This window comes from Cupressus sempervirens, chromosome 10 (assembly GCF_028749045.1).
Source record: "Cupressus sempervirens isolate cs-2001-9-10 chromosome 10, ASM2874904v1, whole genome shotgun sequence".
Classification (NCBI taxonomy): domain Eukaryota; kingdom Viridiplantae; phylum Streptophyta; class Pinopsida; order Cupressales; family Cupressaceae; genus Cupressus; species Cupressus sempervirens.
The window spans coordinates 360,450,495-360,465,440 of NC_143127.1; the positions used below are offsets into that span (position 1 = coordinate 360,450,495).

The following is a 14,946-nucleotide window of genomic DNA, read 5'->3' on the forward strand; positions in this document are numbered from 1 at the left end:
ACGGACTCTGATCTGGTGATATCCTGTTCTCAAATCAATTTTCGTGAAATAACAAGCCCTATGCAATTCATCTATCAACTCATCAATGCAAGGAATGGGATACCTGTTCTTAATGGTTCTCTTATTTAATTCCCTGTAATCAACACACATCCGAAGAGTTCCATCCTTCTTTTTTACCAAAACAAAAGAAGATGCAAAAGGTGACTTACTTGGTCGGATGTGCCCCATAGCTAGCAACTCCTCGATGGTCCTTTCGATCTCATCCTTGAGTCGTTTTGGGTGTCGATATGGTGTGATCATGATAGGCTTAGCACCTTCCTCCAGCTCAATAACATGCTCAATGCCTCTGTCTGGTGGCCTGCCTGGTGGAATCTCACTGAATACCTTTTCGTACTTAATCCTCAATTTCTGAATATCAGGATGATATTCCGTCTTATGTTGCTCCTCCTGTGTAGGTGTCAAAGTACAAACTGCTGCCCACTCTATATCATTATGCCTAGTTAATCTCTCCAACTGCCTAAATGAGATAGTCCTGATGTCTCCATTACGGATAGCCTTAAGCACATGAGTCCTACCATTCACTTCGAATTGTATCTCCATATCCTCTAGTCTCAAGGTAACCACCTTCAATGAATGTAGCCACTGCATTCCAAGTACTATATCCATGTCACCCATGTTGACCACATGATAGTCCGCCTTAAACTCATAGTTGTTCAGGTGCAAAGGTAGGTCTCGTACCATCCTGTCACAACGAAGAGTGTATCCATCAGCTACCTTGACTCTTAGTCCCACGAACTCCTCAGTAATGAGTCCACGCTTCTCCACGAATCGTGCATCAATGAAATTATGTGTGGCACCTGTGTCCAATAATGTAATAACCTTCTGCCCAGCCAAAACTCCCCGAAGTCTGAAAGATTCCTCTCTTTGGATACTAGACAGCCGTGCTTCTTGTAAATGTAGCTCTATTTCCTGTTGTTGCCCTGCACTGTCTATCTCCTGCTCTCCCTCTGCTTCATCAGGATCCTCATCATGATGTTCTGAACTATCTGAATCTGAACCTTCGTAATAAGCTCACATTGCTCGGTTGGTCTTCCCTTTTGGCTTCATAGGACAGTCATGGCCATACTCATACGGGCCTTTGCAATAGAAGCATAGCTTCTTCCTACGCAAGTCATTAAGTGTCTCCTTGTCCAACCTCTTACTTTCCTCCTTAGGTAGCTGTGTCTCTCTATGAAAGGGTTTCCTGTTCCTATCCTTTCCTGAAGGGAAACTCTTTGCCTGGAATTTATTTTTAGAAGATGAAGAAGAATCCATGTCACGAGCTTTCTTAATGGCTTCCTGCAAAGTGGGAGGGTTGAGAGCTTTAATCCACCCTCTCAACGGATTAACTAGCCCATCCATAAATAAAACCAATAGCCTCCGTTCAGATACATCTGTTACTAACATTGCAAGTTTCTGAAATTCTAAAATGTATGTTTCCAATGATCCCCATGTTTAAGCTGAGCTAACTCCTTGAAATGGAGTTCTGGATCCTTCTTATCAAAACGTTCAATTAGTCTCTCCGTAAACTCCACATATGAGGTAATGTGTGCATGACCCATAGTGATCATACCATGATGCCACCACTCGTGTGCTAACCCATCCAGGTGAATTGCTGCATACTTAATAGCTTCTTCCTCAGACATAGGTATTCAATTGAAAGTATGTGTCAAGTTTTTGAACCCAAGCTCTTGCTGTAGACTTCCCCGTGCCATCATAATATGGTAACTTAAGTTTCCCTACTTTCTTTCGTAACTCATAGCTCTGAGTCCTGTCATGTCCACGGGGCATATGCTTCATCCGCACATCCATATACTCTCTAAAGGTGATTGCAGCTATAAAATCTGGACCTCTTGCTTCCCAATCTCTCCTCAGCTGATCCTATATGTCAGTGATCTGGGGTTCTAGTACTGGCTGCTCTGGAGCTCTAGGAAGGAACGTGGGAATCATAGGTCTCGAACTCACTGTCCTAGCTTGCTGGGGTGCATGACCGAAATTGTTCCCAATTTGTTTGCCTCCATTATGTATCCCATCCTGATTATCCCCATTCTGATTGTTACCATTCTGATTATTTCCTCCACCTATGTTAGTGTTCAACCCCATTTGACGAGCCATCATCTGCATCATAAGCTCCATTCTCTGATTCTGTTCCTGTGCTCTTTGTTCGGCTAATCGCTGTCCCTGTGCCAAGGTGTCTAATAACTGTAAAAATCTTTCCTCTCACTGATCTGGACCGGCATTCCCGCCTCTATCCATATTGTAGTCGTAGTCTTGATCAAAGAATACCTCCCCTGTGTCTGTATGACTAGATTCTATGTCCACCTGTACAGATGAGCTAGATTGTTCGCTCTGCAGGTCTGAAATCCTATCTTGTCTTGCTTTGGTATTGCGAAAATTATAAAGCCTCTGTCGCATGCTCATAAATGTTCTGATTTTAGTGTTTTGACATTTCGTCAAACACTTTCCCTTCTATCCAGCTGTTCCAAATTCCCTATAAGACCTCCACAGGATGGCAGGACTTATAGCTCTGATACCACTGTAATGACCCTTACTATAAAAGCCACTGAAACCCTCAAACTGGACTTAGGAATTTTGTCAAACAGTTGGCATGTAACCGAATAAGGCTGCAATATTACTAATTGTTGTACAACGAAACCTCAATATATGATGCCAATAATGTATGAACAACAATTTCCAGATTATAACACTACCAATCTAAGAGATAGTTGACAATATGAAACTCAAATATGAAGTCCAATGCAATTCTGATTTTATGATAGCAAATAGAACTGATTACAATGAGAGACTGTCACAACTATGCACTTCTAATACATCAAGCTCTTGACAATGCAATGTTATGACATGAACAATAACCCAGTTCAGATTTGGAATGCAAATGACGAAACTTTTACAACAGTTATTAATGACTGGAAATAACTATTTATGCAATGACAGTGCTGACTGTTCTAATCCATAACATGCAATATTTTGGCAATCAAAACTTCAGTTTGTGCACCTGGAATAGCTCCAATTTTGCCGGATATGAATGCTGAATTAATGCCACACGAAGACCTCACAATCTGTCCCAAACCGACTCACAAAATGGCTGCTGCTGCCCAACTGACAAGGCCGTACAGGTACGGCCTGGTACGACTGCTAGATAAAAATATTGCAGCATTTTTTGTCACTCTAAAAGCAATAAATCTGGGTGCCTAGGGTTGCTGAATAACCCCCTAAAATATGAAATTCATCCGTCAAGCCAATTAGGAGTTATGAGCAAAAACGTGGGTCCAAACCCTGGACTGGCAGTCTGAAAATAATGCACCACTGTGTCTACAAACCCTGTTAATCAATCCACAAATGCTAGGGGACAACTGAAACCCTTATTCCAACCAAAGTAAACCCTTATAACTGAATCTCAATGAAGTCCAAATGAGATGGCTGAATTACCAACTCCTCAAATGCAACAATTCAGGTGATATTTCACACCCTCAAAGTCGCCGATCCAAAGGAGTGATTCGTTCCCAAAGATCAAATAATTTGCAGACCCAAGAGACTACAAATTTGCTCCACAATGGAAGAAGTAGAAGAAATCTCAAATCCAAGCTTGTCCAAAATGAGAGGCCCAGCCCTCTATTTATTCACTTTTCTAAGAAGTTGCTAGAACTTCTAGAAACATCCTTTATAAAATCTCATTATAATGCACTTTTTATAATAAAGTAATTTTATAAAATAAAAAGTGCAACTCAACTTAAAATTATAACATGTAGGCCCCAATAACACATAATAATAAAATATAACCTCTTAACACTTCTTCAAGAGCAAGATATGACCATCTGATCCGCAAAATTCACTCTCTCTCCACACCATTTGCCTACGAGGGTCTGGAATAGGCAAAATCCATGATCAATGTCATGTCGAACTAAAGAGGGGACATTACACAGGCTCTAACTCTGCCAAGCCACTAATTTCACTATGAAAATGATGTACATGACTGTTTTTTTGAATAAATATGCTATTCCTTGAATTTTTATTAAGTGTTGCCAGACAAGTTAATAACTTTGCATAAAATATAATGATCTGGAAACAAACTGAGAGAATAGAAGAGCTGCAATCCATAATATTGACTATTGAATGTTTAAAATACTTCTATAAATCACATGCATAGCCTTAATTGTTTCTATACTAATTGCATAATATTCTGGAAATAAGAGTGCAACTTCAGATTCTAATAACAAACTAGATCTGCTCTTATTATTGTTTTGTCCACTTTAAAATCTGCGCCAAATGACTTGTGGCAATAGGCCACTCACCATACAAGAGGAATAAAGAAAATAGAGGATGCTTTTCAGCTTGAGAATACAACGCCTAGTGGAAATGCTCCACACGTGGCTAAGGTTTGCTGATTGCATGTCCTCAAAGGGACTGCTGTGTGTAAACAAATGACTAACAAAAAAAATTATGGAATTGACTTTCAAACTCAGCATTCAAACCCTTGTGTATTCTCTGAAGTACTTCACCAATTTTGCACAAGTAGAACTTCTGAATGGAGCTCTCATAAAGCAAACCTTCAATTGATTTTCCACAACCTTTGATAGCTAGAATCAATGAGAGTTTTTGTTGCAAATGATCAAATGTAGCTGAAACCTTAGCTGGTTCCTTCTCCAAATAAGAATTCCTAAAAACATAATTCAAATGATTGACAGTGATCAATCTATTTTCTCTTTGTAAAGACCCTCACTGAGTCCAACTTGAGGGACACCAAGTTTCTTTACAATTCAGTTGTTTGACATTTCCACAAACACTTGGCATGCATCTGCCATTCTTTATTTTCAGTTTGATAATGATTTCTTGAAAAGATTGTAAATGATTTCTTTTTGAAGTTGATGTGTATATAAATAAGACAACATTGTAATGTAAATCAACAATTGCTACTATAATGCCATAACCTTGAGATAATAACCAATTTGCAGTTTTGAAAAAAAATCATTAGCTGAACAATATTGAATTTTTAATGTAAAGAGAAACCTGAAGTTCTTCTGTCAATGCCGACTTGCCACAACAACATATAATTATTGAATTGATAGTGCTTTTTCTAGCTCTGATTATGCCCTCCAATATCAACACAAGCTGCCATAATCAAACGCTGCCTGTCCTAACTAGTCCACATGCCCAGATTCAACATGTGCCTTAATTTCTTCAGCATGGGCTCATAAGAACAAACGCAGGCCTTGAATTTGATCACAGGTCTGCAACCTTAAACGTAGGCCCAATAAACACCAAACACTGCCCAATTCTTATGTAAGACAACCCTCCTGCATTCAGCTCTAACCCCAATATGGAATTGCCGGGTGTATGGTATTTACCACAGCCAATAATTCTTCACAATTGAAGCTCAAAATTCAAGCTAATCTATTGAACAAATCAACTTCTCAATTTACAGGGATGACAGATGATAAGCCAACTCAAATCGCTCTTAAAACTTGACACTTTTCAGCATACAAAGAGATGCTTCCGACCACAATAATCACAACTTCAGGAAGAGAATAACAATTCTCAAAATTTAACCCACAATACTTCATCTATGGAGTAAATGCATAACTCAACTTCAAACCCTTATACCTCAGCAAACGAAATGAAATCACCAAACCCAAAAACCCTAGACAATAAAAGCAAAATAGACAATTCGATGATCAATTCTCATATTGGGAGCCATATTTATAATCTCAATTGTGCAACTTAGCTTCAACTACACAAGGCCTTTTTGCTTTATACTTACGCACATAATATAGTTTATTGATTTCCTTTGGCTCTCAAAAACAACCTTTCAACCATATCATTATATTCTGACACACAAGATCATTGTTTCTTGTGCCCAATATTTTCAAACTTTTCAACCTAGTTCCTGAAATTTCCTGACTGGCAATGGGGCGATTTGCAGGCAGATTATGGCTAGGTTGGATACAAAAATGGTTTTGTAAGAGACCCGTACGGATGAGAGAGCCTATCAGGAAGTATCTTACGGTGGCTAGGGATGTGACAGAGAAGCTGTATGGTGGCAAAATGTGTCCAAACTGAGTTTAGATGTTCGTACGGAAATAGGAGGTAGTACGGTGTCCAGACGAGTGTCCGTACGGATACAACAAATAGAGTAGATAGTGGAATGGACGTATGGCGAAGTGTAATTTAGGCGGCCCATACGGTGATCACCAAGGAAGCCGTACGGTACAATTAAGTTGGCCGTACAGTAGGACAGAGATGTCGTATGGTGGAGGGGGGTTGTCAGCCGTACGGATGGATGTCGTACGGTAGGTGTGGAGACAGGAAAATGCAAGCCGTACGGTTATGAATACTTGTCATACTAAGCCAATTTAGGCTGAACGGATGGTGAGAGGCGAGTGGGTGACTGAAACAAATGTTCATTCATAGGTATGAACTGGGAAGCCGTACAGATATGTGAAGGGAGTGTGAAGGGTGTTGTCTGTGATGGAAGCCGTACAGTTATGGAAAAATACAATGATGCACACAGAACGTTAATGGTAAACACAGAAGATTTCAAACACTAAAAATACCCGAACAATTATGGAAGAACATTCACCAGATTGATAAGAATTGCAATAATGAAAGCACTCCAATTTGTCGAATACAGACTAGTTGAACATCGACAAAATAGGGTGAGGGATAAATCCACCGAAACTGTGCAAGTCAAATAGGGAAGGTCTTTCACTTCCAAAATGGCGAACAACGCCGAACTCCAACAAGAATCCGCAGTACAGAGAAATGAAATTCCAAAGCATGCCTACGAACTAACTACAAGCCGCGCTTAAATACCCATTGAGAAAAGCATTCTGAGGGTGTACAAAGTTAGCCGACGGTGACACAAACTACAAAAACTAAATAAAATGGGTCCAAGATAAAATTAATCAATCGGCCCGTTACAAAGATTAAATGAGTACATTTATTTTATGACAGGGAGATTACAGTCTTCCCGTCCCAAAATTTGCTTGTCCTCAAGCAAGTGCACTACTGGGTGTTGGAGGATGTGTTTGCCTTCCCACGTTGCATCATCCAGCAGTAGATGTAGCCAACATACCAAGTACTCCCTCAGTGCGGTTCCATAGAACCTTCTTACGCACTTCAAGAATCTCGACCAGTTCCAAAATGAGCTTTCCTTCCTCATTGAGTGGCGGAAGTTCAGTAGTGACCGTGACATTTTGCCCTATATCCTTCTTCAAATAGGAAACATGGAAGACATTGTGAATGCAGCTACCATCCGAAAGTTCCAGTTCGTACGCTACCTCACCAATGCAACGGATCATGCGGTAGGGACCATAAAAATGTTGCTTCAGCTTCTCCTTTCCTATTCCCTTTAATGAAGATTGTCGGTATGGCTGAAGTCGGAGATAGACCAGATCCCCCACTTCAAAGCTCCTCTCTATCTGGTGTCTGTCCGTGTACACTTGTTGATTTTTTGCTTGTTGTAGGTTTTCTTTCAAGCTCTTCAGAATGTCCTGTCCTTCCTGAAGCCAATCCTTTGCCCTTGGAGTGTGACTATCGCCTAGAACTGTGTCGATGAAGGAGAGTGGTTCGTATCCATACAGAGCTTTGAACAGCGCCATCCCGATCGACATGTGATACGTGGTGTTGTAGCAATACTCACCGAGATGGATCCATTTTACCCACACCTGTTGTTGAGCCGAGATGTAGTTTCGTAGGTAGCCTTCGAGCCATTTGTTCACAATTTTAGTTTGGCCATCTGTCTACGGGTCGTAACTCGTGCTCAGTGATAATTTTGTCCCTGCCATCCGAAACAACTCTGTCCAGAAGATACTGAAGAATCGACTATCCCGATCACTGATGATGTTTCGGGTTAACCCGTGTAGGCGAAAGACTTCTCTAAAAAACAGTTCGGTGACCTATGCAGCCTGAAGGTCTAAGGGGATGGTGAAGAAGTAAGCATACTTTGTCAATCTGTCAACCACCATGAAGATGTAGTACTTTCCGTTCACCCTGGGAAGACCTGATATGAAATCCATTGATATACTTTCCCACTTATGTTCGGGAATCAGCAGAGGCTGTAACAGTCCTGCAGGAAGAGCGTGTTCGGATTTGTTTTGTTGGCAAATAGTACATTCTTTCACATGTTGCAACACGTCCCCTTTCAGTCCCTTCCATAAAAATCTCTCCCGAATACTTCTGTAGGTTTTAAGGAAGACGGGATGTCCAGCTAGAGGAGAGTCGTGCACTTCCTTTAGGATCTTCTACTTCAATTTGGATTCCGGCACTAGGTAGATCCGATCTTTATAATAGATGATATCATTCACCACCCTATATCGATCATCATGGATGTGACTATCTATTATCTCACAGGCAAACGTATTCTTGGAATATTCTACCAACAATTGTGCCTTCTAGTCAGCTGAGATCTATTCTAACAAGCAGATGGTGGGTTTTCGGGACAAGGCATCTGCAACAACATTGTTTTTCCCCTTTTACATAATCAATGTAAAAATTAAAAGACTGAACTTTGCTTACCCATTTTTGTTGCCGTTCGTTCAAGTCCCGCTGCTCCAGGAAATACTTCAGACTGTTGTGATCTGTAGGGACAACAAACTTGGCACCAACCAGATACTACCGGAACTTGGTCAATGCATGTACAATGGCCAACATTTCTTTATCATAAATAGAATACAGGTGTTCTGCTAGTGTAAGCTTCCTGCTCTCATAGGCAATGGGGTGTCTGTCCTACATCAGAATCGCTCCAATGCCCTCCCCAGAAGCGTCACATTCCAAAATGAACGGTCAAGTGAAGTCAGGTAGTGCCAGAACCAGGCAAGTGCTCATGGCCTCTTTCAGTTTATCAAATGTGAGTTGTGCTTCTTCGTTCCACTGGAAAGCTCCTTTCTTCGTCAGATCCATTAAAGGCGCATTGAGCTAAGAAAAACCTTTGACAAATCTTCTGTAGTAATTGCATAATCCGAAGAACCCTCATAGATCCATGAGTGATTTTGGGGGAGGCCAGTCAAGGATAGCCTGAATCTTCTCCTGACGCACTTGAACCTCGTATTGACTGACGACATGCCCCAAGTACAATATCTCTGTCATACCAAACTCACATTTGGACTGTTTGGCGAACAGGGACTGTTCCTCCATGATACTCAAGACTTCCATTCAGATGTTTTAGATGCTCCTCTCATGTCCTACTATAAGTAAGAAGATAATCAAAGAATACCAATAGATACTTACGCAACTGTCTGTTGAAGATGCAGTTCATGTACGACTGAAATGTGATAGGTGCGTTGGTCAAACCGAATGGCATGACCAGGAATTCATAGTGTCCGTAGTGGCAGTGGAAGGCCATTTTCTCCACATCTTCCCTCATTCGGATCTGATGGTATCCGGAACGGAGATCTATTTTTGAAAAGTAGACTGTGCCATGTAGTTCATCCAGCAACTCATCTATCCTCAGGATGGGGTACTTGTTCTTTATTGTCCTTTTGTTCAGAGCAAGATAGTCCACACACATGCGCAACGTTCCGTCCTTCTTGACCAACACCACGGATGACGTGAACGAGCTAGAACTAAGACGGATCCATCCCTTCTCAAGCAACTCCTGAATCATTCGTTCGATCTCATCCTTGAATTTCTTAGGGTGGCGATATGGAGTGGTTATGACTAGTTTTGCCCCTGATTTCAACTCAATTGTGTGTTCAAACCCCTGATGCGGTGGTATGCCAGGTGGAATATCCATGAAAACTTTTTCATGCCTACTTAAAATATCCTGAAGCTCATCGTCCTGTGTAGGTGTTCGATGCCCCTTCATAGGTTCCGCCAAGATAAAACAATGCACATCCCACTCAACATCATTGTGCTGCAAGATTGCCTCCATCAGGTGCGCAAAAACTTCCTTCGGACCCTCATTTGCCATTCCTTGAAGGACAACCTTCTTTCTGTCAACCACAAAAGTGAAGTCTATTCGCTTGAAACTCTGAGTGTACTCACCAAGCATCTCCATCCACTGTATGCCAAGAATGACTTCCATGTCGGCAAGATCCACTATGAAAAAGTCCTCCGTAACCGTGTGATTCGCCATCGTGATGCTCAATTGACGGACAAGGTGCATGCAAGGCAGGAAAATCCCTCCAGCAACCTTGACCTAAAAGCCTACATGTGCTTCCGTAGGGAGACTTCTGCGCTTTACCAAGGATGAGTTTATGAAGTTCAAAGTAGCTCCACTGTCCAGCATTACTGTGACCCTTTGTCCTTGAAGGGTACCCCGTACACAAAAAACTATCCACCTCTGACTGCCTGCCAAAGAAATGGATCCCCCACACTATACCAAGGCAGCAATCCTCTCCATTCGGTTTAAACTGGCGATGTTGGTGTCACCGCTAGGTTGGATATCTTCCACTGGCATTTCCTCTTGTTCTTGTTCGTCCTCTTTATTGGACATTACCTCGATGTAATGGATCTTCCACCTCCCGAGGCGTCGGTGACCAGGTTCTCAAGGCCCCTTGCAATTGAAACACAACTTCTTCCTTCGGAGTTCTTGTTGGGATGCTTCATCAAATGATAGCTTCTTGGGCGGAGGTTTGTCCCTCGGAAACGTCAATGGTTTCGGATGTAACTCCAAGATGATGAAGATGATGCCGATGAAGATGCCATGCTTCAAGCCTTACTGATCGCTCCAAACAGGGTTGACGGATTGAATCCCTTCACCCAACCCTTCAGTGGTTTTGCCAACCCATCCATAAAGAGCATGACACGCCTCCTTTTGGAGATGTCCGTGACCAACACAAAAAGTCTCTAAAATTCTGCAATGATCTGATCTATCGATCCAGTTTGCCTCAGTTGCACTAGATCTTTGAAATTGAGCTCGAGGTCTTTTCCATCAAATCGTAATATTAAACTCTCCGTAAACTCCGCATAGGTCTTTATTTGATCATGCCCTAGTGTGATAGTGCCTTGGTGCCACCATTCGTGTGCAACACCCACCAAGTGTAATGCGGCGAATTTGATAGCTTCTTCAGGCATAGGATTTAGCTGGAAGTAGGTATCGGCTTTCATCACCCACCCCTGAGCTAAAATGAAGCCCGATTCGTCAAATGGAGACAGATTCACCTTACTCAATTTGCTCCTAAGATCATCGTTAAAATATCCTCCTCTGTTTCCGCCTCCCGAGTATCTCATCCTTAGATCTACGTAATCTTTGTAGGAAATATCCTCTTCAAGGTTTGAATTTCTCCAGTCCTCTCTTATCTCTTCGAAAGTTGGTAGTCTGTGTTTACTGTATTGGTAAAGAAATCAACGCATATAGACAATGGAACAGAATAGCAAAATTATATTCGCATATGCCAGACATACATTATGCTTGATAAGATCAATGATGAATTACAATGATCCCAAACAGGATATAAATACTATCTGCCGAACCTTCCCGAAGGAGTCCGTCGGCCACAACCATTATGTCTGCTACAAACTATTTACCCGTCGGCTACAGAATACAGAAACACCGACGATAATCATCCCGTCGGCTACAGAAACACCGACGACAATCACTCCGTCGGCTACAGAAACACTGATGACAATCATCCCGTCAACTACAGAAACACCGACGATAATCCAATCGATTAACACCATCCCCCCCAAAAAGAAAAGTCGTCTCCTGACGACTAACAAAATATCTTCGTCCCGTGCCTGTAGCCTCTTCTAACACAATACTGCCTCCTTAATGAAGCTGACCTTGATAGCCACCTGTGCTGCTTACTCTATTTTCAACTCCTCGGTACTCGGAGCCAAGTGTTGCTGCACTGCCTCCAATTGGATGATCAGCTCCTCCTGAGCTCTCTATGCATCCACCAAGATAGCCTCCCGACCAACACCTACTCCCAGTGCCTCTAGTACACAGACACTCCATGCTTGTAGCAGCTTCAAGTCTTCTCAACCAATCAGACTCCTACGACTGATATCTGCAACGACTGGGGGTCCAAGAGGCAATGCCCCCGGCGGGGTCGAGGGGCAGTGCCCTCGTGGGGTCCTGAAGCAGCGCTCCAAGTGCGCTCCCTATCGCAGTACAGGGCGGGGTCGAGGGGCAGCATGGAATACACTATTTCTGCCATTTTCTGCCGATTCCACACTCTTTCTGGCTACCACGGATGCTTCCCCTTTCCTTTGTCATCATCTGCTACTCATTCTGAACTGTTCCAATCTGTTGTCATTTTTCTTTTCGGTTGGCTCCTACCTAACTACTTTGTTGCTTTTGCCTTCCCATAGAGAATATGCCCCAATATATATTTCTCCGTTGCTTGCTTTTTTCCCAACAGTTCCCTTTCAACAATTAAAATGATATTAACTCCTTCGTGATCTCATGATGTTGAATTTGGTGCACAACGATGACTCCAATTGTGTGCAAGAAAATACTCCTTCAGCTGAAAGTGCCGAACTCACAAACACCTCCACGAAAGAGGAACTAAAGGAAGGTGCAGTTGAGAGAATGAAGTGCGAGCTCAATAACAATCCACATAACACCACTCGCAGGGGAGAGAAAGCTAGCCACGGAATGGAAGAAGAAAATAGTGCCCGCAAAGAGAAAGTTTAGGCCGTGGGGGACACAAAATTTCTTTGCACAATACTATATCCGCGGAACAAAAGAATCTGCCAAAAAGTCCATGAGCTACCCACGGAAGATGCTGTCACCGCCTTGGGAGAAGTTATTACGCCACGGAGAAGAGATACCCGCGAAGAGGATTAAACCCGCAGAAATGACAGGAAAGAATAGAGACGACTGCGGAGGAAGCCATGCTGAGAAGACAGAGTCTGGAGGGAGCAACGTGGAGAAAACAGAGTCCGCGGAAGAACAAAAACTCAGTGGAAAAGTGAAGGTTCTCTGCATAAAATGATGCCCCGAGGGCTAGAGCCACCCATGGGAAAGGGTGTCCACGGGGCACCCCGCAGAAAATTGCCCGTGGGAGAAAGACACCCGCGGAAGGGTAGTCCACGGGAAAGTTGCCCGCGGGACAACCTGTTTGCGGAGCAATAGTCCGCAGGAGAAAGACATCGGCAGACCTCCCGCAGAAAGTTGCTCGCATGACAGGTGTCTGCGGAGCAACAGTTCGCGGGTGTGCCCATGGGCACACTTCCGCTCCCTTCCACTTTTTTCTTTTTTCTTTTTTCTTTTGGTTTTTCTCCTTTTTTTTTTTCTTTTTTGAAAATACAACTCAATTTTCCCTCCAAACTTCGTCATACCGCGACCACAGAGACTGTCGAGCTTGGTCATTCGGCGACAACGACAGAATTTTCCTAGCATAGTACATCTTTAGCTTCGATCTGTTGACTAGCTAAGGCACTTCTTGTCTATCCAAAGTCCTCAATTTTATTGCTCCATTGTCGCTAACCTCTCGGATCTGGTATGGTCCTACCCATCTGACCTTAAACTTTCCTAGCTTAATCTCATTCTGCCCGTCATACTTGAGTACCAACTGCCCCGGCTGAAACCTTTTGAGTTTGTTATGCCATGTCTTATGTCTGTTCTGTGTCACCTCCGTCGCCCTCTTTACTTGCGGTCATCGAGCATCTAGCTTATTTCCTTGTTGTCGATACCCTTCAAGTAATTTTATAGTGCGATGCATTCTTTTCTTCTTGTGTTGTCCGTTCACTGTGTACCGAACGGTGGAATTTTTCTTTTTTTTGGATTTGTATTGCATGTCCTTCCCTTCTTCAGCCGTAACCTCCTTGGTGTCATCTGCTTCTCTGTATTCCTTCGGACACTCATTTTCCTCTTTTTTCTCACCTTCGTCAACCCTTAGCATATTACAACTCGGAAAGAGTTCATAGTCTTCTATTTGCGAATGGTAAAGGCCATTCACCGATTCTAGGTCGTCGTCATTCGATCCTCCTAGTGTCAATACTCCTTTGTCGTCCGATTCCATTCTCCTCTTTCCTTCATCGTCATTTCTTTCGTCGTCACTCTCACCTTCACCTTCTGAGTCTGACGATGTTGCCTCCTCACCTACCATTTGTGTGTGCAGGTCAATTATGAATCTTTTGCCTCCGCGCTCCATTGACAGGGTATTTTGTTTCCAATCATGTTTTACTTTTGCTTGCACCAACCAAGTTCGTCCGAGATAGCATCATATCATTTTCTTTTCAATGGAATGACTATGAAGTCTAATAAAAATGGTTGTGTTTCAATAGTTACCGGTTGTGCCCTCAAGGTTCCCAACGGTTTGATCCCGTACTAGTCTACCGTGAGCAATTGGAATGTAGGTGGCCACAGCATCGACTTTCCCAACTTCTTCCAAGTATCCTCGAGCAACACATTCACGCCAGACCCTCCGTCGACAATTGTGTCTGTCAGAACATTTCCCAAAATCCCCATCTCGACGATCGTCGGTTACCGTCCGGATGTGAGTGCGAGGAGCATTGGGTCTGTTGCCATCGTTGGACTACTGTCCCTTTTCGTGTCCTCCGTTGCTTTCGGAAATGGTGTATGATTCAGAATGGCCATCTGTAACTAGGGCATTGTGAGGAGGTCACTTATCTTGACCGGTATCTCCGTTTGTAAGGTCTGTCGTACAACATTTTGTTCTGCGAAGTTCCTTGCCAAGGTGTCGGTGATGTCCTTCAACTGAGATGTCCCTACCAACGATGCCTTTCCAATTTCCGCCTGCGCTTCCCCCAATTTTCTTTTTTCTTCTGCTAGGTCCGGGTACACCTTCGCTTGCCTCCATGTAATTGCCAAAACCTCCTCTTCATCCGTGCTGACAGTGATCAAGTTTACTCAAGACTTTGGGCACTTGGCATCTTCATGGTCGCCGGGTCCACACCATCTGCATAATAATTTCGATATGTTTGCTGCTGTACAATCCCGTGCAAAATGACCCCACAAATTACATGCTTGGCATTGAA

The 14,946-nt window shown here is 42.9% G+C and overlaps 1 protein-coding gene across 5 annotated transcripts in view; it reads right to left on the minus strand.

Annotated features, from left to right (window-relative positions):
- LOC149534136 (Putative thiol-disulfide oxidoreductase DCC) overlaps positions 1-14,946 on the minus strand; it is a 291,905-nt gene that overhangs the window by 27,724 nt on the left and 249,235 nt on the right. The window contains exon 8 of one of the 5 annotated variants that reach the window (XM_089805391.1): positions 4,673-4,717. The exons of the other annotated variants lie outside the window; for them this stretch is intronic. Within the exon in view, the coding sequence (XP_089661517.1) occupies positions 4,688-4,717 (30 nt within the window). The 3' untranslated portion in view covers positions 4,673-4,687. Of the gene's footprint in view, positions 1-4,672; positions 4,718-14,946 lie in introns of those variants that run through there. 5 annotated transcript variants of the gene reach the window in all.